At 44.9% G+C, this 24,813-nt stretch overlaps 1 protein-coding gene across 1 annotated transcript; it reads right to left on the bottom strand.

Moving 5' to 3' along the window:
* Positions 1 to 215: 215 nt before the first annotated feature.
* LOC308363229 (LIM and SH3 domain protein 1-like) lies at positions 216 to 19,312 on the bottom strand. The gene is made up of 7 exons (XM_080836025.1): positions 19,053 to 19,312; positions 14,771 to 14,865; positions 11,231 to 11,315; positions 3,226 to 3,333; positions 1,128 to 1,194; positions 748 to 860; positions 216 to 415 (listed from the first exon to the last, which is right to left on the bottom strand). The coding sequence occupies exons 1-7, from the start codon at positions 19,119 to 19,121 to the stop codon at positions 242 to 244; spliced, it is 711 nt and encodes a 236-aa protein (XP_080692151.1). The 5' UTR covers positions 19,122 to 19,312; the 3' UTR covers positions 216 to 241.
* Positions 19,313 to 24,813: the final 5,501 nt, after the last annotated feature.

The following is a 24,813-nucleotide window of genomic DNA, read 5'->3' as shown; positions in this document are numbered from 1 at the left end:
CAACACCACTGTACCCTCCCTCTCCCGCTTTTAGTTTGTTTGTTTCCCCCAAAATCCTCCTGTCCAGCCTTTAAATCTCTCTTCTGCACCCCTCCATTCCCCTCTCCCTCTCCCTCTTTCCCACACAGAGGACCTCCGTGCCTTCATTCATTCCTTCCTTCCTCCCTTCCCTCCTTCCTTCCTTCCATTCCCCCCCTTTATTTCCTCTTTCCTCCCTCCATCCATTTCTGTGTTACTCCTCTCAGGCCAGCTCCACGTAGTTGGCGGGGAGCATGCCCTGCTGGCCGGTACGCTGCACGCGCCCGAACATCCAGCCCTCGTCGATCTGCTGCACGTCCAAGATCATGTCACCCTCCCCGAACGACACCTCGTCGTCGTCCGCCGCTGCGTAGTCGTACAGGGCCCGGTAGCGCTTCTGTTTTGACAACCCGAATCAGGCAGAGAGAGAAAAAAAATGCAGAGCGTGAGCGTGTCGAAAGAAAAAAAGGACAAAGACAGAAAGAGACAGTCAGAGAGAAGGAAAGAGATACGAAGAAGAGACATTTAAGGGCAGACAAAGGGTCAGAGACGCAGATCAGAGAGGAGTGAAGACCAAACTAATAGGCATGGCAATTGCTTTTTTCACACATGGACATGTCTCAGAACAAACTGGATTTACAGTCATTTTACATGCACTTTGCATCAGCATGCATGGTATTTGAAAAAAACAAAGCAGAAAGGAAATAGAGGAAAACAGTATTCCCTTACCCCACCACTAGGTGGCGCACTAGGTGGTGCAGCGGCAGCTGGTGGGGCCACATGGGCCACAGGCACAGCCACAGGCACAGGCTCGTGATCATAGTTGTAAGACTGCTGGTGGCCTATAAAACCAACACACAATCATTAACCTGCCTGTCACACAAAGATACAGATCGAGACTTATCTTATCATAAACACCTGGGCAAATAAGGATGTGTGTCCATAAATTATCAGTATGAGTAGATGTGTATGAATGGATGTTTGTGAACGAGGTGAGCGAGTGAGAGTGAGCTCAATTATTTAGGCTGTCATGTTATACTGTTACAGTCATGCCAATAAAGCTTAATTGAATGAGCGAAAGAGAGGAGGAATGAGAGAGATGTGTATACCTTGATTGGCATTCACAGGGGCCTCGCCTCCCATCCGACTCTTCTCAAAGTCCTCGTGGTATTTTATCTATACACAAACACACACACACAGGGTGGATGTGATTTATGTTTGACATTAACGTTAGCGGATGTAAAACCTCCCGATTTTATCCACAAGGTGTCAGTCAACACCCCGTACCCTGGAAGGAAGCCTCCCCCCCACACACACACACACCGTTACTCCTCCTATCTCCCTTGGCCTCCCCTGGCCGCATGCAAGCACTGCCGTTTTTGGAAGAATACTCAAACTGGGAGGAAATGACACACCGGAGAGAGTCACATGACCACTGGGTTGCCTGGCAACGTGCCACGTCATGCAATGAGGAAAAGGTAGTCAGTTAGATAGTGGGAACTGAGGAGAACAGGAGAAGAACAGGAGAAGAGAGAGAGCGAGAGAGACAGAGAATCAGAAACTGACAGGGGAATACTTTACAAATTACCAAACCATGTTGAGCTTCACAGTTAAAAAAAAAAGAATGGAATGATTCAGTTGTGGAAAGGGAGCAAAAGCAGGAGAGAGGGAACTCCAGATGGGTTGGCTGAGGGAGTATAACGGATGTAGGGACGGAGAGGGAGAGAGAGCAAAGAGAAAGAGAGAGAGAGAGAAAATGAAACAAACATGCCTAAACATGAGCTTGAATGCGTCCCAGAGTAGGAACTGACATCGCGGAGAGAAAGTGAGGTGGGGGTGGGGTCTTTGGGAGCAGCGAGGGAGAGAGGGAGCCTGGGAACCATCTTAAATCACCAGTCTGGCCTTGAGGGTTTGGCAGACATCAGCTAACCGTTACCTAACACACACACGCTTCTGCCTCCTGCCTGTTTCATACATGAAGCAATGGACCCGCTCTGGGATCGATCAAAGCTTGATAGGACTGTTGGGTGTGCTGGGATCATGTTAAATCCTGTGCACCTGAACATAGTTTTTCAGTTGCACTACCAAACTTCAACTTTGAAGACTAGAGAGTTTTAGATTGATTTTGAAGTAAAAAATTGAGTATTAGACCTCTAGATAGTTACACAGAATAAGTCACACATCTCTTGGCTCATTTGTTTATGTAGCGGGTACTGATGTACTTGACCTCTTTTGTGAATAGAGGTGTTGTATTACAGATATTATTATATATATATATATATATATATATTTTTTTTCCTCAGTGCAGTTTCATATGGTGTGGAATTTGTGGATTGCCGATTGTCTGAATGTCACAATTACAACCCCGAGTCAGATACCACTGGAAGGTACTCTTTCTTGCATTATTGTCTGGGGCATATAACAGAACACATACTGTATGTCCGGTAAACTGTGCTTATTTAGAAGTTTCCTTTAGCTAACTAGTAAAGCAATGGGGCAACCACCATAGCAACCAAGTAACAACTTTTGCTGCATATCCTGAAGCACAGTTTAATTCTTTAAAATCAGCTCACCAATAAAAGGAAGTCTTGGGTTCAGAGTGATTACAACCGCTTTTGGATGTTGTTAAATGGCTTCACATACACATTAAACAATCCTGAGAGAAATAATGGCACATCAGTGGAGCAAGGGCTTGACCTGATACCAATGTAGTAAATGAACACTTCTCGAACACTCCATTCCCATTCAGTGGTTGTCAGGGGATCTATCAATAATGATGACTTCAATATTAAGTGTCCATTCCCACACAACACCTTAACACTAAATGAACACTGAATAAATGCATGGTTTTCACAGGTGGTGGGTTTGACGTAGCCTATGTGCCCGTCCCATACAACTTAGAAATGGCTAGTAGCGAGCACCACAGCTTCATGGCATTTAGTTTTACGTGACAGGATGATAACATTGAATGAACTGATGTTAATACACAGGTTTGTTTTATAAATGGTGCGGTTTACAGTTGTGAAAATACAGTGACGCAGTTTCAGGCCAGTGGATGATAGTATTAGTGGTATTTGAGTATTGCATTCAATAGTCCACAATGCTCATAGCCCTTTTTTTGCAATAAAAGTGTCATACTCACATAGCTAAGCTGAATGTTTAAGAGGACAGACCTACTGTGTAGTGTTATGTGAGTGTTAGCCTTACGTTGCTGATCTGGTCCTGCGTCTTCTTGATTCTCTGCAGCTCGGGCGTGTCCGTCACCACACTGTAGGCCTTGCCTTTGTTCTTCTCAAACTCCTCTTTGTACACCACCTGCAATATAGACCACAAACGTTGTCACATTACCACCACCAACATAATCATCATAAAATCAATGTCATCACCATCATTACTAGTAGTATCAGCATCATCATCATCATGTGAAAAAAGAACAGCTTGGCATGATAGAGAGCATAGATAGACAGAACAAAGTTCAGAGACTAAAACACTGTTCCATTATTTCACGTCAAACCAGCTGTCTAGCTAATTAGAGCATCTGTTAAAAAAGCAAGAAATTGGCTGGCTCACTCCATGGGAGACACATTCAAATATGTTGGTCTTTTATTCTGAGCCATGGTTTCCTCGTGTGTGTGTGTGTGTGTGTGTGTGTGTGTGTGTGTCTGTGTCTGTGTCCGTGCGTGTGTGTGAGTGTGTGCGAGTGACTAGGTATGGCATGTATGTCTTGGCACAGACGATTCCTAAACAGTTGAGGTATGGAGTGGACTGCTCTCGCCCAGAGACGCCATGTTAGGTTCTTATAAGGCTAAGCTATGAGGCTCTGAGGAACAGTCTGCCACCGTCTGCTTTCATAGACTCCCTTGTGAAAATATGGACCCTCTGCGTGTACACACACACTCACACACTTTATTTGTGTTAACTAGTGTGTGTTTAAACAAAGTGCCATACTACCACATTTCTAAAATGCCATGTTACACACACACACACACACAAGTTTGCAAAAACACAGTACAGTCACTACCACATTTCTGAAATGCTTCCTCATGTAATATGCATGCATACTTTGAAAACCTTTTATCACCTGTTTTTTAAAATCCCCTCTAAAAAAAAAAAAATACACAGTTACACTCACAACAGTACACTAAGAATAATACAGTGAGGAGTAGTGTTACTTCTTGGACCACTCACTTAGCTAGTTCTGATGCTATCACACACACACACACACACACACACACACACACCACCATGCCACCACACACAAAAAAAAAACACCCCTCATGTGTCTCTCGACCTTTAAGGGATGTGGTCAAGCCTCACACCGAGGTTAAGCTTCCGGTGTGAAGATGCTTCCCCTGTGGCATGCAAAGGCCAAAGCCACACCTGAAACAGTGTTCTAGTGAGGCTCGTCAGGTAGAGCAAGGTGCAAACAGCAACATGGTGATAGGTCAAGGCAGCCCACCGAGGGAGCTCATAGTGGATCCTGACAAAACTGTATGTCTCCAATGTACTATAAGTCACTTTGGAAAGCACCTGCAAAATGACCACATACAAACGTTGAATGTCTTTATTGCCGGCCAAACTGGTAAATGACTTGTAGATTATTATGGGCTGCCAGTATAAATGGCCATATATTTCCACCAGTATTGCCGTAAGAGGGAGCAGAGCTCAGCTGGACACAAGAACTCTCTCACTCCTACTATCAGGCCTGTAGTCATAAAAAGGCATTAGTTTGCATGGCATGCAACGGATGACCGATTGTTTTGAAATGATGAATAGGGTTAACAGTAACATGATTCATTGGGAGTCTGCAGAGAATCAGATAGGGAGTTTTTCATGTGTGTGTAAATTGGTTTATGTGTGTGTGTGTGTGTGTGTGTGTGTGTGGGAGAGTGCGTGTGTGTGGAGGGGTTATGGAGATTTGGGATAAATGATTAATGAAAGGGTCGGAGGATTAACGGCTACAAGGAGTGAGATTCATGATGAGTATTTTTTGTTGGCCATTCAATGGTGTTGTGTGAGTATTTGTGGGTGCTTGTGAGAGGGAGAGACAGGGAGATGCAGGGAAACTGTTTTTTTTTTTTTTGCATTTGTGTATTCAATGTGTGTCCAAATGGAAGCATATGAATGTATACATGTATATAGGGATAACAGTGTGTGTGTGTGTGTGTGTGTGTGTAAGACTGTGTGTGAGCTGGGAAGGAGTGTTATAAATGTAAAAGCGTCTTCATGAGTAAGTGTTATATACGTATATATCTCTGTGTTTCTATGAACATGTGTGGGTGTTCCTATGTATCCATGTCAAAGATATACTACATGACATGAGTAAGTGAGAAAAAGAGAGGGAGGGAGAGAGAATGAGTGTGCGTGTGCGTGTGCGTGTGCGTGTGCGTGTGCGCGTGCGCGTGCGCGCGCGTGTGTCTGTCCCTTGCTTGTATGAGCTGGTCATGTCAGTGATTTTAACTGGCTAGTGTGCCAGTCAGAACTTTGATCAGTATTTAGGCAGAATCCTCCTCTGAGTCACAAATTCTAGTAAACGGGGGAGCGAAGGCTGCACTTCCCTAAACAAGGCTACTGCTTTGTCTGCACTGGCTCTATGACTGTCTGCACAGACTCAGACATCGTCTGTATCGATGTGGTTCTTCCATAACCTGCATTGAGTGCAGACAGACAGGGACTGTGTGCATGGATGATATCATCTAAAGCAGTTGATGCTTGCATGCACTTGCTGTACATAATGGACTAAGTGAATGTGTCTACGTGTAGCATCCGACTATCCCACTGTCTTCACTCCATGCCTACCTGATTGTATGGAATCTACTCAGACTACTACAGACAGACAGACAGACAGACAGGATTCCAACATGTCCAAAGAAAGACGCCCATAAATGCACGCAGGGCAGAATTAGACCACAAGAGACCACAATGAGATTACAAACACGGCATGGACAGCTGAGGATCCGTAAGGAACAATTTGCTGAATTTGACAAAAAGGTGATTACGATCAGAATCATGGACTAAACCCTTAATTAACATACCCCCCCCCCAAAAAAATATCACTGAAATTCCAGATACATCCTAAGTTAAGCCCCTTAAATGTGTTACATTTAAAACACTTAAATTCTCAAGCCCATAAATAAGTAAATAACACAGTACACATTGAGACCAGCACTGCTATCCAACTACCAAAGGTAACAAGAAATCCTATTTGGAAAACTGGAGGACTGAAGCCAAATCACAACACAAATTAGAATGCTCTCGGGTTGTAAAAAGAGAATACCAACTGGCAGAATACAACTCCACTGTCACAGAGATACAAAGCAGAGATAGATCCTTACCAGGTACAAGCCAAGTGACCACAGTCTAACCACAGAGCAAGGCTGACACAAAACAGCATGGTTACCCAAATAGCAATGGGTATGTGGTCACTGTATGACAGCAGATGTAGAGACAGAGGTGCACGTTCCTCTGCACCATGATAAGTATATGCTCCGAAGACACCAGTAGTTGGACATATTTAGGAAACGTATCCCATATTTCACTACACTGGAAAAGCAGTTCAATAGTTTTGGGAGAGGATAAAAGCACCTGACAATTGGCAGCAAGTTATGTGACCTCATTACACAGCCTAAGGAAGAGTATTCCCTTAACAGTGCCATCCCTTGCCACCCTCAACCCTCTGCCTGTCTGCTTACACCACCTCCTATGCTAATTTTCTCTCTTTTGTGACTGATATAAAGAATGATTAATATAAATGTGTTTGTTTGTGTTTGTGTGTGTGTGTGTGTGTGTGTTTTAACCATACACATACATGTTCTGTGATTCTGTATTTTCTATGTTTTTAGTTTTCTATTCTGGCTTTGGCAATGCCGTGGTCATTCCAATAAAGGATATTGAATTAATTTGAATTCGAGAGAGAGAGAGAGAGAGAGAGAGAGAGAGAGAGAGAGAGAGAGAGAGAGAGAGAGAGAGAGAGAGAGAGAGAGAGAGAGGGCATGCCAACAAGATAAATGAACAGAAAGAGGGAATGAATGCGTGTACACACACACACACACACACACACGCACACGCACACGCACACACGCACTGGCTGAGACCATGTATTATGTCACTGTCGATTTAGTGCCTGCCTACTTGCCTGTATAGCTTCATGTCTTGTCCAGAGTCCATACTGACTGCCAGTAATCTCTCTCTCTCCATGTGAACTACTCTGGCCCTGCAGCACCACACCCTCAGTCAGGGGTCTCTCCCTGGCGCCAACCTGCACTGCGCACCTGACTGAACTCACCAATGGCTACATTACTTGTTAAAGACACAGACACAACTTTTTTTTAGCTAATCAAGAGCATTGTAAAACCACTGACTTCAGTCACGTGGTTTTGGAAGCAGAAATAAGATTGAGGAGATGCAGTGCAGGAGCAGAATTGTGAATCCCTGCTCTAAATGTATATATCCCAGAGGGGGCTCACACAGTTTCCTTTCTGGGCCTGTTTCTGAGGCTGAGACTGTGGTTTCACTACAACCTGCAGTCACCGTCACCATAAGCCATACATAAATACATCCATGCAGACAAAATACAAAGGACAAAAACACAAATCATGCACTTCTTGTCCATGGACAAATACAACACACAAGGAAGACACACTTGGACACACGTCTTTCACCCACACACACACACACACACACACACACACACACACACCTGCAAAACACACAATAAATGCAAATGGGGATGTAATAAGCCACAGACATGGCACTATGTTTCCTCTGTGTAAATCTCTGTCAACTAACATTTACTAGTACCCCTTTTTCGACCGAGAGACTAGCAAACTCGCATTTCCACCAGTTTTGAGCAGAGCCATTGTAATTAAGGATGATTCATCAACAGAGGTCGTTGCACAACGTAAGTAAACAGTAGTAGCAAGATGCCAAATCGCATTGATTACCTGTAAATAAAATAGTATGTGAAAACTACTAATATATCACTTGATTCCTGCCCTTTGTCTCAGCCACACCTATAAGCATTTAGATTATCATTGCAAGCAGAGGAGTTATTTTATTAATCAGTACCTGTACAATCGGAGTTAACTGCGCTGTGAATCAGAGATTCCGAGAACATCACACTGTGGAGATTGTTGTGTGCTAAGCTTTGCTAAACTGAGTCCTAAATATCTGCAATAACAGAACAAAAGCTTGCAGGTAATCAACAGGATCCACCATCTTGCAATTACTGTTTACTTCCGTCGTGCAACAGCCTCAGCTGGAAACACAGGCTGGTTCACTAGAGAAGGATCCAGAACGGAACCGGTTCAAGAACCTGTTCCCTATGGGTGGGAAAGGGGTATTTAGAGAGACTCTAGAAAGAGTTCATGTTCGAGGTTGACAGGGCCTTGAGCTGTCTGCAGCCCTTGGGGTGGTGCTGTGAGTGTCCCATCTCTAAATGGTCATATCTGCTTCCTTCCAGCCTCTTCCTCTTCTACTCACTGCACTGATTGATGGCTGGCCTTCAACCAGCACACAACAACCAGCACTCTGCCCCCCCCCACTCTGCAAGATTAATTTCATACCCTCAAACAAACCCATTGACTACAAATGACCAACAACTTTTTGTAGTCACACACACACACACACACACACACACACACACACACACACCACGGCATTCTTGAGACTAATGTCATCTTGTGCATCCCCTCCCCCGCTACTGCACGGTCCCGGAAATTCCCCATAAAGAGTCTGAATTGACCCCTGGAGTGGAGGGACTGAACAACTCCCCCTGACTCAGTAAACAAACAAAGAGAGAGAGAGAGAGATAAAGGAGGGAAAGAAAGGGAGAAATGGAAGTGAGGGAGGGAGAGAGATGGTAGATGAAAACCACGACAAGACTCATGAAAAAAAAGAGAGGGAAATGACAGAGCAAGGGATGGGCATATAGAGAGAGATGGATGGAAAGAGTGAGATGGGCAGAGGGAGAGAGAGAGAGAGAGAGACAGAGAAGGAAATGACAGGGGGGCAGAGGACATATGAGAACAGGGCGAGGGAGGGGACAGAGCAATGAATAAGAGAGAGAGAGAAATAGAGACCCCTCTGCCAGACAAATATGCCAAATATGTTGAGTCACAGGGCAGTTATGAGGACTGTGGGGTCTGTGTGTGATCTTAATGCAGATCTCCACGCTCATGTGCTTTTATGGACATGTGTGTGTGTATGTGTGCGTGACTGCCCAAGAGGAAGCGAGATCAAACACAGACAATCACACTAGCACGGGTGTGTCACACTACAGAGTTATTGTGTCAGGATGACTGGAACAGAGGCTCAGTGTGTGCTTGTGAAATAATATGCCTTTGTGACCGTTTGTTCCCAATAATAAAAGTGTGTGTGTGTCTGTGTGTGCATGTGTATTGTAGTGTACTGTATGGCCTGCTCATCGATAAGTGTGTTTGAGAGAGAGATATTGAGAAAAGACCAAAATACAAAGAGCAGGTGTGTGTAAGTGTGTGTGTGTGTGTGTGTGAGCCTACATTTGGTCAGTTTGTCTAATTATATTTGACATTATCGCCAACAGTAGTGCCACATTGTCTTTTTCTTCCCCAGATTTACCAACAGGCCCTGACAGTAATCTGGGTGAACCCCCACCCCACCCATGATCAAATCTGACCAAACCCTTCTCCTGTAATCTCTAGATTGGCTGTGTTAAATCACTGCTAGGTAGGCAACTGGCTCTAATCTGCATTGTCACACACACACACACACACACACACTAGATCAAAGGTATCTTATTGCAAAGCATTCTTTATCTGTCAATGATGAGAAGTACTGTACAACATAAGAGCCAAAAATTATGGTCAAGTATGTCTGCAACACAACAAAGCAATTGGACATTTACTTCACTAATGGATTTGAATTCATAACAATAGCATTGGCAGCCCACCAGGGCCTGCTAAATCGTCTCTGAAGGCCTAACAATATTTTAGTTTGGTGTAGAACTGCAACGGTATACAGATGTCCTTACCGCAGTATTCAAAGAATGCCACCTTGCAACCTGTGTTTAATCATAAGTACCTCAGTTAAGGAGGTAATGTCATCTGTGTGATTTGTTTGTCTGTAGGCAAGATTACCCAAAAACTAGCAGCCTGTTGGAAAGGTGTAGCATGGGCCAACAAATTATCCCGTTAAATTTGGCCGAGGATCCAAAACACGCGGTAGATCCATGGATTTAGTTTCACTTTTGCTAATGTCGCGAAATAACAGCATTTGGCCTTAGCGGAGGTGTATGCTCTCCAAGTGCCCTTGTAGTTCATTAATTTGACGCTACTCGTCCCTAAATATGTTGAATCTGGTGCTTGTGCTGGCACCATATGAGTGGCAGTGCTCCTGTGTCCCAGTTTGGTGACACTGGGGTGGGGTGGTCTAGAGTGTGATGGGTGGGAGCTGAGCCATGTCTTTGCCCTTCAACACAAGGATGGGGTGTGTTTGTGTGTGTGTGTGTATAGGGAGTGCAGCGAGGACTCTCCTTAATGGCTGACCCTAAAACACTCCAGACTACTTGTCATCAATTAACAAGTCGAAGTTGATACTGATATACTGTCTCAACCAGTAGTGTGTGTGTGTGTGTGTGTGTGTGTGTGTGTGTGTGTGTGTGTGTGTGTGTGTGTGTGTGTGTGTGTGTGTGTGTGTGTGTGTGTGTGACTCATGAGAGATATGGGGGAGCATCTTTTTAGCATGAAGGGAGGCTCCGTCTGTTAAAGGCTGTTGCCAAGGGAATCCAATTGCCATGACAGCAGGACACCATGAGAGAGAGAGAGAGAGAGAGAGAGATGGAGACAGGGAGAGGAAGGGGAAGGACAGCAAAGAGAACAGATGCAAAAATAGATCCTCATTTTTCCACATTTAGTCACTCTGATATAAAAATAATGAATCTAAATATATATACCTGCCAACATGAAATAACCTCAGATACAAATGGTCATGAGCATAAGAGGGTAAAGGGGAAGTGGGAGAGAGAGGTGATAAACGGAAGAATAACCATAGTACCATAAAAAAGAGGCAGAGAGAGAGAGAAATACAAACTAAGCAAAAGAAAAAAGAGCAAGTGAAGATAGTAAGGCTGGAGGTAGAGAAAGAAAAAGAGTGTGCCCCCACCTCCCCACACACACACACACATCTTGTGAAGCAGAAGGTACAGAGAGTGCAGAAGGAAGGAAAGAAGACTGACCTGACTCTGCATCTTGCTCTGCTGTTTGAGCCTCAGATTCTCTGGGGTGTCAGCCACACTGGTGAAGGAGCTCTTGGGGTAATGTCTGCAACCACACACAGATAAAAGGTCAGCACGCACGTGCACACACACACACACGTGAGGTGAGGTGAGGTGAGGTGTCTGGGTAGTGTCTGTGATGCAAACATCTACAGATAAAGAAGAAAATCAATCACAATTATTTTGATCAATATTTAGATTACGATAATTGAACACTCATTCAGTGGAGTTGTTTTAACTCTATTATTATAATGGTATATACCATTATAATATATTAACTTATATCTTGTCCTCTTATTAGAAACAGTAAATAGACTTCTATGTACAGATAAGTGTTCTTTTTTCATATTCAGTTGGAAAGACAAATGCTGTGTGATTATGTAGGCCTACCCTGGTACGTTTTTGCGTCAAAACAAACCAAGCTGCTTATTTCAGGACTGCAAAATGTAATGAACTAGATTTGGATTTCCTGAAGGAAATACCAGTGCAAATATAAAGTAACACATTGACATATTTAAAGCAATTTAAAGACAAATGAGAGGGAAGGCAAAAGCTACGAGGAAAGAGAGGTATGCTAAGACTGATGGATCGAAAGAGGGGTCATTTCAATTTATTAAAGAAAAAAATAGATAGATGAATATAGAGACATAATGAGTGAGTGAAAGAGAGCATGAGAGACAAGAATTAAAAGAGATGGAAAGCAGAGGGAGTGAGTGTGAAAGAGAGAAAGAGAGTTAAAGATTCCACTATTCATTTTAATTGGAAATTGACTTGCTTATCTTAAATATCTTAAAGTATAGTGTATTTTAAGTGACATTCACAAGACCTACAAAATTAAGTTTGAAAGAAGTTTCTATGCCAAGCAGTTCGAGCTAAGTAATTCCAAAAAAATCGGTTAGAAGATGAAGAAAAAGCCTAGGAAGCCCAATATAGTGCATTGCTTGCATGCAATATAATAAAGATTTTATACTAAACACGGTGACAGATGACAGATCAGATGAGACGCTAACGCTAGGTCTGGGATTGACTTGTTATACTAGCTTTTAAACAGGTATGCTACTATAACTGAGAAATGCTAATCATGTCTTGAACACCAAGAGAGTGGATAACTGTGTTTCGTCGATTTCAATTTAGTCAGTAGCTGAAGTTGCCTAAAGGCTCTCTTTCCATCTTTGGTTGGGCTGAACTAAACAGGTCAGGCTCATGCAAGCAACCCTGTCAGGACAAGATCATGATGGATTAGGATATAATCCTAAAACACACCCACCCAACTACGCCGCTACACAAGACATATGGTGGAGAAGAAGACCAGGTGTGTGTGTGTGTGTGTGTGTGTGAGAGAGAGGGAGATAGAGAGGGAGGGGGCGTAATGTGCAATAATTCTTCCCACAAATCTAGGCTATACTAATAGCACCATCTTGCTCTGGACAGGCAGAACGATGGCATTTCAGAGTGCTTTCAGCATGGTGCTATGTGCCTGGGCACGGGATGGTCTGAGAGCTCTCTGACAAAGATGGAGTGTCTGGTCTGAGAGGAGTCTAATTGTTTCACTGAGTGCACTAAGATCTAATCAAAGGCTTAACACATATTTAGGTGTCTTTAGCCCACTGAAGGCAAAGCATGCACACATGCACACATGCACACACACACACACACACACACACACACACACACACACACACACGAGAAACACTCTTGTCCTGGGTTAGAAAAAGCCAAGAAATGTGTGTTCACAAAACAGCCCTGTAATCCAGTTTGGCAGGTTACTGAGTCTGCATACACAGTGGCTATTGCAAAGTATGCACAGCAAATTCCATCCCAAAAATAAGTCTGTCTGTGAATATATATGTGTGTGTGTGTGTGTGTGTCCTCATTCGTCCCCATCCAGTCCACCTCCATATCCTGGCAAAGTTTACACACATCAGCAGAAGAGGGGGGGGAGAGACATAACTCACATTCTTAACTTACTCATAAAATACAAATTCCATATCAACAACAAACATGTCATAAAACCGCTGAGAAGATTCTTCATCCCTCAGACTCGTCAAACGTAAAATAGTTTCAGAGTTTTTCAAAAGTGAAGAAAGGAGTGCCTGTTCTGTCCAGGGCTCTCCACAAGCTCCCAACTCTCCAGGGAGAGAATGGAAAATATGACTTCTCTTCAGATGTTCGTCAGATGCAGTCAGACACATCGAATTCTAGACTAGATGTTTTTTTTTTCTGTCAGCTAAAGTTCCAGCTAAAGGCCTATCCACAATGTGGTGTCAATTCACTGTGCAGACCACACACACACACACACACACACACACACACACACACACACACACACACACACACACACACACACACACACACACACACACACACACACACACACACACACACACACACACACACACACACACACACACGATTAAATAGTGATAAATGCTGACTCAGTCACGGCACTGTCTGTGACATTAACGTCACAGCTACATCTTAGGCCTTGCAGGATTCTTGGAATTGACTGGACTACGACTTCCCCACCCAATCCAGCACGCAATCGGCCAATTACAACATTTTACCAGCAGCAGCTCTGAAATTTCACAACCCCTGAAAACTCTGATAGTCCTTGACCAAGCTCCGCTGAGTCATGTCCAGCTGTCAATCGAGTAGAAACCAAGTAAGACCTGCCGTCGCCATGACGAGTCGAGACCATATGATGGACAGGCTACAAACTCTGTGCGCCTCCTAAAAGGGCTCTTTGAGATAACATGGCTGCCGTCAATGCATACTGGCCGCCTCAACACAACATCTAAAGAAAAGAGTTTGTTTGTGTGCTGCATGCTCTGAGGGGTTGGGGGGTAGCTTGATTTGGTTTGGAGGAAAATGTCCCCATTCCTGCAGAAGAGGGCCTCTTAAGAGAACAAGTTATCTTTTTCTGCATAGTTAAAAAAACAGCAGGCTCTTATTCTGTGCAAGACTGTGTTTGTGTATAGGGTGAAACAGAGGCCAAAGTGTTGTGTGAAGAGTGAAGTGAAGAGTCGATGATCAGAACAGATGATGTTTGTGTGTGTGTGCGTGTGCGTGTGTGTTTGTGTGTCAATGATCTACAAAAACAGATGTAGCAACAGACACTCGATTGTTTGTGTGTGATTACAAACAGTGAGGACTTCATCTCCTACACACACACAGCCTAGTGTGTGAGAAGATGATCGCAGAAAATCAGGAGGGGCCACAGCATGTTGGGAAGGGGGGCCACAAAGGCGCACACACGCGCGCTCATACGCACACACGCACTCACAGGTTGGTGGAACAAGTGGTGTCGTGCAAAAGACATGCCTTCATCTCAAGCACAGCTTTGTAATAGCCAGACAGGCTTGGACCATGTGACAGACTTACAGAATGAGAAACAGAGTAGGAAAAAAGTGTGTGTGTGTGTGTGTGTGTGTGTGTGTGTGAAAATGTAAGAGAGAGAGGGAGAGAGACAGAGAGATGATTGGATGCTGGAAGAACTCTCACTGGCTGCAGTAGGGTTTCTTGTCAAAGCCTTTGTAGTTCTTCATGTTCAGCGTCATCTTGCATACTTCACAGCTGAAACACCCCTTGTGCCAATACTGTTGGAAAGAAAAGTAAGAGAGAGAGAGAGTGGGGGGTGGTTAGAGTTACAGCAGCAATAATAGGTATGTCGCAATCCAAAGTTTTTGTACGTTTGGATGCACTTTTTACTTCGACACACTTGTGAGCAGAAGGTCAGCCAGTTCGTGCAGTGGAATGTAAAAAGTCCCTCTCAGGCCTTTGAATGCCAATGAACAGGCATACAGTGACCTTTAACCTCGCCACACTGTGACCCCCCAACAGACTCCCTCCAAACACGGCCAGCACTCTTGTGGCCTATGACCTCTATGGTTCCAGTTGATCGCCTGAGGCATTTTAATGGCTCCCTTGTTCGTTGTCTCCTTCGCTACATCTGCAAGTGTTCGCTCATTCCAAACGCCATGCCTCATTTTCACTTAGGACCCAGACGACTCTCCTCCCAAACTCCAGAGAGGAGGAAAAGACGTGAAGCGTGTCCAAATCCTTCCTCTGCAACTACTGCAAGGAGTCCATGCGGTCTCACACTACTAGAATGGCCACTAATCAGAGTATGAATAATACAATGGCAATTAGGGGAGGGGGGACTTTTTCTTTTGAGTATACATGGAATTTAGACAGTACACAAAAAGTAGCCTAGGTGTAAATATTTCGACCCACACCCTCCCACCCATCCCAAACTAAGACTTTTACACTCTTACCGTCTTCAATGGGGGACCACGCACCCTCCCTGTAATTCACTCCTCTGCGTGTGAGGGTTCACTTCGTCCGATCGGGACTTATTTTCCTATACTTAACATGACTATACATTATCCCTCACATACTCAGTGGAGGTGTGAAACTTCAGGTTCTGCAAAGGAATGTGCTTCCAGTGCCACCTGAGGGAATAAGCTGATTTTAATCAGTCGTTGCACCGTTAGCTTTACACACCATGCTGTGAACAATGCACACAGCTAATAGAACCAACTGTTGGAGGCCTTTCTGATATTGGGCAGCATATCTGACCAACTTGACCTACACTATTAGGCCCCGTTACTGGGTACAATCGCTTCAATCAGTAGTCTCCAATCTGCCCTCGGGTCACCCTACTCAGTGTTCTATCTGCCCTGGATACACCCTACTCAGTGTTCTATCTGCCCTGGATACACCCTACTCAGTGTTCCATCTGCCCTGGGGTGACCCTACTCAGTGTTCTATCTAAGCCCTGCTCGGCATACCTGACTGAGCTTGCTTTAACTGCTGAGAAGCACATCTGATTTATCTGATCAAGAGCATTTTAATTACACTGATCTCAATCAGTTGTGCTTGAAGCAAGGATAGAAGACAGAACATTTGCAGAGTTCGGACACACCCTAACCCTAGTTTATACTCAACATCTTAATAACTAGTGATTTGGTACAAAAATATATATAACTAAAAAACCTACAATTGTTCCAGACGAACAGCACTGCAATGTGCTTGGAGCAGAAGACATGCAGAGCAAGCTTGCTCCACAGGCCCGGATTGAGAACCCCTATTCCAGACTCGAGGAGACTCGAGGAGCAGTACTGCAGTGAACGTGTTTAGCACCTGACATCTCCTCTCTGTTAAGCTCGCCTGCTGTCGAAATAGGTCTCCTCTCAGAAAGAGGAAATCCAGGACACTGCGGAGACAGCAAGCCTGCGAAAGGGGCACAGAACCAGAGCCGTGTGACTCCACTGGAGCAGAGGATCATGGGAAGGAAGATCATGAGCCATAGATTCATGCCGGAGAGGTTTCGGGGCAGAGGGACGACAGGGTGGGGGATGGGTGGTGGCCAAAGCCACTGTGAGGTGTGGAAGGTAACACATTAACTTACCACCACAGGCTATTTGTGAGGAGTGGGGAATCGGACATAGGCCTATGCTACCGAAATGGCATAGGCCTGCAAATACGGCACTCACACTAATAACTAAACCACAGGGACAAGAAAGGATCTGTCTAGACGACAACCACTCCTCTTGCATGAACAAACAAACAAGCTCATGTAACGGTAGCAAGCAGGTAAAGTGCTGTGCACTGAGTAAACCTTAAGACAGACACTAGCACGGCTAGCATGGCTTCAGCCTCTTTGCTAGCACGCCTGCCTCCCATGCTTGGAAGTTCGACTGAGGGACTGCGCTCAGAGTGAAGCAGTAGCCAGCAGACATAGAGCTGTGCAATGAGTAAACCTCACTCCCTGACCAACGGATTTGAGCCTCCTTGCTAGGTTGTGAGGTCGAGTGTGGTGCGGGACTGTGCTTGTCTACATAATGCAGGTTACATACTCATCACATGTCATCTGTTAAACATGATGGAAAGGCCTGGGTCTCTAACTGGCACCTGCAGGGAGATAAACAAGTTTGGACCCAGCCAGCGTGTTCCAGTTGCTCAACCCCCTGCCAAACAGCCCAAACAGCTCAAACAGCCAACTCCTGTGCCTCTTGCTGATGACACACAATGGAGAGTCTGACCAGCTAAAGTCAGTGTGACCGAACCGGAGAGAAATATCCAAATGGGTATCAGATGGCCGTTTCTAGGCAATCTGTGATGATGACAGCATGGGAAAATTCCAGCAGAGAGCGGGCGACATTCACAAAACGCAGAACAACAGCGTACAGAACAACATAGCTCAGCTGTTCCTGACTCATTGGGTTACTAGAGCAATTGTGGGATAGGTTTTTGTTTGTTTTTTTGTTTTTTTATTCAGGTCAGGTCCGCTTCTGGCAAGTAAGGGGAAGGTGGGGCAGGCAGCAGTTTTAAGTTTTATATTGCAGTTTCACTGTTATTTTCTATTCTGGTTTTGAAGGGAATTGTAGACTCTGGGTGCCATGCTACACTTCCTTTGTTTAAAGCCCTTGTCTTGCTCATCTTATTCAACCAAATAGATGTGCTCTGGGCAGCCAAAGCTGATTAAAGTATTTCAACAGCCTTAAGTCAGCGCAGCCAAAACATGGGGAGGGGAAGTGTTGATGACAAGATGGTTCAGCTGATCATGGCAGATGCAGAAAGATTTAGAAGACAATACTTTTTTGTGTTCTTGCCCGTTTCGGTTTCTCTCTGCCTCTGCCTCTGTCACACATACATAAGCAAATCGGTTCAAGGAATATGAGACCACATCCGGCTAAATACAAGCATCGCAAACCATAACATATTAAAAATAGCCTCGTCAGAGGCAGCTATAAGCTAAAAAGCCAAGTACAAGAGTTTGCCGAGCCATCATTTCAGAAAAACCGTAAAGTCAACCACTAGAAAAGAGCTCGAGATGAAGCCGTCAGATTCTTGTCCAAACCGCTGTACTGGCATTTCCAGTCCAGGTTTGAACATTTAAACAGGTCACTCTGGGTCACACACCTCATGCTTTTGTTTGGTTCAAAAATCACCAGGTGAGATGGCAAGCCATATTATCCAACGTAAGAGGCTCATACAGAAAGTGGTTAATTTGATCAAAATCGCGTTCAGATTTAGGCGGGTAAAAAGAGGACGAGTGAAGGAAAATCTGTCATAAAGAGCTAAAGGATTGAGGTTTGAAGCAGAGGCTACGCCCACATCACAGGCGCAACTTAAGTCGATGAGGCCAAAGTTAGCTAACGCTAAATGATGTAATGCTTTCTTCCGATTCATGTTGCTTAAACTGAGGTGACAATGTTGCAGTTCGTAACACCTTTTCAGAGTGTTATATTGTATTGAGTGTTGAAACGGCGTTAACTATGGTTCTCAATGGATGTATTGTCAAACTTGCTTTTGTGGCGTGCATTTCTACGAGTCCCCTTTAACAGGAAGTGGTTTTTCAATTTTGCAAATGTAACTTTGCTAGCTACACAGTCGGCAAATTAGGAGGAAAGGTCGACTAAAGACGTTTACTTTGCATATGCAATGCAGACAGTGTTCTTGATTAGATTTGGTAAAACATCTTAGAATATTCTTTGTGACAGAAGCTTACAAATCAGCCTAGGTTCAGTGCCTGTAACGGTTTGTCTGAACATGTTCTGAAGACAATTTACCAGCGAACTTATCTGTAATAAATCTGGCCAGCAAAATTACAAAAAGATTCGTCCAACACTTGGATGCTGATTATAACTATGAAAGCTATATGCTTGTCAATCCGCATGCCATAGCTGCGCCGTTAGCATAGCTAAATAAATTATTAATTCTTATCATGTTAGTCTAATTGGTAGCCTAGGCATTGGAGTATTCAGACATCAGTGCTTACCTTGTCCAGGCAATTTACTTTTTCAGTTGGATACACGGTCTTATTGCATCTGCTACACGGCGGATTCATTTTTTGGCAGGTTACTGTACAATTCCCAAAAAATAAAGGGACAAAAATGACCAGTCAGTCGGCTATCGCTAAGGTTTTCAGCAGGTATGCTGAAACGGAATCCAACCAGGGGTGATGTGTTGATTGTGGCAGGCTAATAAAAAAGTCTGCAGGTTGTCAGCTTTTCAGCAATGGGCGCGTTCACGACCCACCAGCTCATACACGCGCGGTAATGTGGCGAGTGTAGGAATGGCTTTTTGGCCAGAGAAGGGCGGTACCATGGCTGGAAAAAAAAAACAGTCAAACAACCTTATATGGAGTGTACATCGTGTGTACACAGAGGTTAAACATGACTATGGCCAAGCTGTGTCGTTATGCTATTAAATAATAATAAGAGAAAGCATCATGATGTTTTAGATGCAGTTTTCATACTAACATCATAGACAGAAGGTTGGTCACGGTAGATCAGGACAAGGCTGTCCTCTTCAACGTAGAAAACGAGTGAGTTCATGTTTGACAGACAGTAGTGTTCATAGTAGGTTATAAAGAAAACATTGTCTTGACAATCATAAGGGTAACCGACTAACTATACAAGTCACAAGCTGTAGCGTGCGTGGTTTAATCAATTCTACTTAGAACTTGTGTGATGACGTGTGATGTCTTATATTGCCCTCTAGTGTTTTAACACTGAACAGCCACTCGTTGCTGCCAACATGTCTCTTGGGTTTAACACGTAGCCTAACATAACACTTCGTCAAAGTCGTTTGTCCATCAGGACAATGGTCGTTTATAAAAATATGTATGATGATCAAGCTGTGAAATCCTCTTTCAATAGAAACATACCAAAACCATTAGAAGAATCAGATGTGCATCGCATTAGCGATATATACTCGGAAATTCCCTTACATTCGCATCGGGGGTATAGCTCAGTGGTAGAGCATTTGACTGCAGATCAAGAGGTCCCCGGTTCAAATCCGGGTGCCCCCTCATTTTCACTCCTAGGATCGTGTATTTTGTCAATCAAAGTAGTGAATGAATCGAGTAGGAGAATATTATACACTGATTAGCCTGCCGGGAACATGAGATCCGTTGTTCGGTATCGTCATACCTAAATACTCTCATACTTGAACAGCATCTCATAGCCTACTATTCATAACCTGGTTTTAACCTGCGCTAGGCAACTTGCCATTCCAGGCCTGTAAACCATTCCGCGATGTAAAGTTCAGGATCTTCAACATCGTGTACTTGATTGATCATGTAGGGTAACTCTCCTGCAATAAGCGAGGTGACACCAGATAACACGCGCGCACACGCACGCTCAAAAGCTCAACTTTTAGAACACAATAGAAACCTCCAGAACTGAATTACTAAAGGTGCCAGACAGAAAGACAAGACAGCACTTTTGCAAATTGGTCATAGATGCATACCCTAGCATAACCTACCTCTGATGTCATTCTCTTCGGTCCCTCAAACGATGGTGTTATTTCTGGGATCACTTGACGACATTACATTCCAAAAGATTTGTGTTTCAGTGACGATTTAGTCAAACCCACAATGAAAATCAAAGTAGCCTATTTATTGTATTGTTCAATTTCTGAATAGGCTGGTGTGTGATCAAGCCAACCAGAAATTGTTCCTTTTCTTTGTAGAAATTAAGTATACTAGTGCAGTGCCCATAGGAATTATGCATTCTGTAGTGTTAGCAGACATAGGTGTAGCTGTTGGGTAGCAAGACATATTTGCACTCCACATAGGTACAGGTTACACTGAAGTATTATTGTGAATGTAATTTATTATTGTGAATGTAATTTATATTACCTGTGCAATTCAATAGGGAGACAGATTTGCTGAAGAAGTGCCACGACCCATGTCTCATCCATACAAAGAAATGTCTTTATTATATACATGTCACCTATGCCAGGATCCTGTTTGTGGACTTTAGCTCTGCCTTTAATACCATCATCCCGGCTCTGCTGCAGGACAAGCTTCTCCGGCTGAGTGTGCCTGACTCCATCTGCAGGTGGATTACAGACTTCCTCTCTGACAGGAGGCAGCATGTGCGGCTGGGAAAATATGTCTCTGACCCCCGGACCATCAGCACCGGTTCCCCTCAAGGCTGCGTTCTTTCCCCTCTACTATTCCCCCTGTACACAAACAGCTGCACCTCCAGTCACCAGTCCGTCAAGCTCCTCAAGTTTGCGGACGACACCACCCTCATTGGGCTCATCTCTGGTGGGGATGAGTCTGCCTACAGGTGGGAGATTGACCATCTGGTGACCTGGTCTGGACAGAACAATCTAGAGCTCAATGCGCTGAAAACAGTGGAGATGATTATAGATTTCAGGAGGAACCCAGCCTCACCCTCCCCCATCACCCTGAGTGACGCCCCAGTTGACAGTGTTGAGTCCATCCGCTTCCTGGGCACCATCATCTCCCAGGACCTCAAGTGGGAGCTAAACATCATCTCCCTCACCAAAAAGGCACATCAGAGGATGTACTTCCTGCGGCAGCTGAAGAAATTCAACCTGCCAAAGGCAATGATGTTGAACTTTTACACCTCCATCATTGAGTCCATCCTCACCCCCTCCATCATCATAGGACGGAGGATAAGGCGAGGTTGCCGAGCCGGCATCACACACCGCTTGAAAAGAAACCCTCACAAAACAGCACTACCATCTATTCTCCTATCGAACGTCCGCTCGTTAGAAAATAAAATGGACTATCTCAAGCTGGATTTAACCACACAAAGAAGCGTGAGAGAATGCAACGCGATCATCCTAACCGAGACGTGGCTTCACAACAACGTTCCGGACAGCGCAATTCAACTGGATGGGTTTACAACATTCCGCGCTGACAGAAACCACGCCAGCACGGGTAAATCTCGAGGAGGTGGTGTGTGCATTTATATAAATAACAACTGGTGTACAAACGCTGCAGTCATTACAAGTCACTGCTCAGAGAACATTGAGTTTTTAACCCTCAACTGCCGTCCATTCTACCTGCCGCGTGAATTCAATACCGTCAACATCACAGCTGTTTACCTTCCCCCCAGCGCCAACACAAAGGAGGCACTCTCCACTCTGTACAATTCTGTGAGTACACTACAAAACACACACCCGGACTCGGTCTGCATAATCGCTGGCGATTTTAATCAGGCCAAATTGAAAACAGTAATGCCACACTATCACAAGTGTGTGAACTTTGCAACAAGGGGTGAGAACACACTTGACCAGGTCTACACCAACATCAGACAGGCCTTCAGAGCTGTTCCCCACCCCCACCTGGGTTCATCAGACCATCTCTCTGTTATGCTAATCCCAGCCTACAGACCTCTGTTGACGAGAAGCAAGCCAACTGTGAAACAGATCAGGACCTGGCCAGAGGGCTCCACATCAGCTCTACAGGACTGCTTTGAATGCACAGACTGGTCGGTTTTCAGGGAGGCGGCCACCACCAACCAGGACGTCAACCTCACCGAATACACAGACTCTGTAACTGGATACATAACAAAATGCATGGAAGATGTAACCGTCATCAAGGACATTACAGTGAGAGCAAACGAAAAACCCTGGTTCACCAGGGAGGTACGTGAGCTCCTGAGGGCACGCAACGTTGCTTTCAAGTCTGGGGACAAGGAGGCCCTCAAGTTTGCCAGGGCCAACTTGCACCGGGGCGTGAGAGCAGCCAAGCGTGCATATGGACAAAAAATAAACTCACACTTCACTGACACAAAGGACCCAAGACGCCTGTGGCAAGGCATCCAGTCAGTCACAGACTACAAACCATCCCCCCCACCGTGTGAGGACAACACAGACTTCCTCAACTCACTCAACACCTTCTTCAGCCGGTTTGAAGAAAATAACACCACAACACCCACAAAAAAACCCGTAAACCCTGACAGCACAACATTTCAACTGGACCCAGCGGACGTGAGGACGACCCTACTCAAGGTGAACCCCAGGAAAGCTGCAGGTCCAGACAACATACCCGGGCGTGTGCTCAGAGACTGTGCAGACTCACTCACCGACGTCCTCACAGACATCTACAACACCTCTCTGAACCAAGCCATCATACCAGCAAGTTTCAAAGCTACCACCATCGTACCACTACCCAAGAAGTCACCGGCATCATCACTGAACGACTACAGACCCATAGCACTCACTCCCATCATGATGAAGTGCTTTGAGAGACTGGTAAAGGCCCACCTAACATCCACCCTCCCCACTACTCTGGATCCATACCAATTTGCCTACCGCCCCAAGCGCTCCACTGATGACGCCATAGCAACAGCACTCCACCTCTGCCTGGCTCATCTGGAGAACAAAAACAGTCACGCGCGGATGCTGTTCATTGACTTCAGCTCTGCGTTCAACACCGTCATCCCCCAACATCTGGTGGACAAGCTGAGTAAAATAGGCATCAGCACTTCACTGTGCAACTGGCTGCTGGACTTTCTTACTAACAGACCGCAGACAGTCAGAGTCGGAAACAACTCCTCAGCGACCACCATCATAAACACGGGGGTGCCGCAAGGATGTGTGCTATCCCCTCTGCTGTTCACGCTGATGACCCACGACTGCTGTGCCAAATTTGAAACGAATCACTTCATCAAATTTGCAGATGACACAACAGTGGTGGGCCTCATCAAAGACAACGATGACTCAGCATACAGAGAGGAGGTACAGCTACTCATCAACTGGTGTGAGAGGAACAATCTGCTTCTCAACGTCAACAAAACTAAAGAAATTACTGTGGACTTCAGAAAGAAACAACCAACACACATCCCACTCATCATCAACGGCAGTGCAGTAGAGTCTGTGAAAAGCACAAAGTTCCTGGGAGTGCACATCACAAATGACCTTTCATGGACCACCAACACCACCGCACTGGTCAAGAAGGCGCAGACACGACTCCACTTCCTGAGAAGGATGAGAAGAGCTGATCTCCCCACTTCTGCCCTCACCATCTTCTTCAGAGGTGCTATTGAGAGCATCCTGACCAGCAACGTCTCTGTCTGGCATGGCAGCTGTCTAGCTGCAGACAAGAAGGCACTGCAGAGGGTGGTGAGGACAGCAGAAAAGATCATCAGGTCATCCCTACCAGCCATTCAGGAACTGTACACTTCACACTGTTCCAAGCGGGCAATGAACATCATCAAAGACACAACTCATCCAGCACACAGTCTGTTCTCCCTTCTACCATCAGGGAAGCGGTACCGCACCCTGCGGGCCCGCACAAGCAGACTGAGCAACAGCTTCTTTCCACAAGCCATCAGACTCATCAACACACTGAAGAAAACCACATGAACATTCCATAGTCACTTCACCATGCCACTGGCACTTTACTTTACTGTTGCACCTTATGACCACTGATTGTACTTCTGCTGCTATGTGTGTGTGTGTGTGTGTGTGTGTGTGTATGTGTGTGTGTGAGTGAGAGTGTGTGTGAGAGAGAGATTATTGTCAATGTCTTATTTAAATGTTTGTGTGTGTGTGTGTGTGTGAGAGAGATTTTGTCAATGTCTTATTTAAATGTTTTAAACTGCACATTGGAGACTGGTCAAACGCAATTTCAAACTTCTGTGCTAACCCTGTTACATAGATTTTTGACAATAAAGTACACTTGACTTGACTTGACTTGATCATATGGTACGCGGCTGCCACTGCTAAGGACAGAAGCAGACTGCAGCGTGTCATTCGTTCAGCGGAGAAGG

The sequence above is a fragment of the Sprattus sprattus genome (assembly GCF_963457725.1).
Source record: "Sprattus sprattus genome assembly, chromosome: 3".
Lineage (NCBI taxonomy): Eukaryota > Metazoa > Chordata > Actinopteri > Clupeiformes > Clupeidae > Sprattus > Sprattus sprattus.
Note: the sequence above shows the minus strand (reverse complement) of the source record. Positions and strands in the feature narration are given on the sequence as shown.

What these genes read in the sequence shown, in the direction of transcription:
- LOC308363229 (XM_080836025.1), bottom strand. Translation starts at nt 19,121, where the DNA reads ATGAATCCGCCGTGTAGCAGATGCAATAAGACCGTGTATCCAACTGAA. An exon ending in AAGAAACCCTACTGCAGCCA is followed by an intron (nt 11,316 to 14,770) that starts GTGAGAGTTCTT and finishes GTGTGGTTGCAG; the next exon opens with ACATTACCCCAAGAGCTCCT. An exon ending in CCCTGTGAATGCCAATCAAG is followed by an intron (nt 861 to 1,127) that starts GTATACACATCT and finishes TTGGTTTTATAG; the next exon opens with GCCACCAGCAGTCTTACAAC.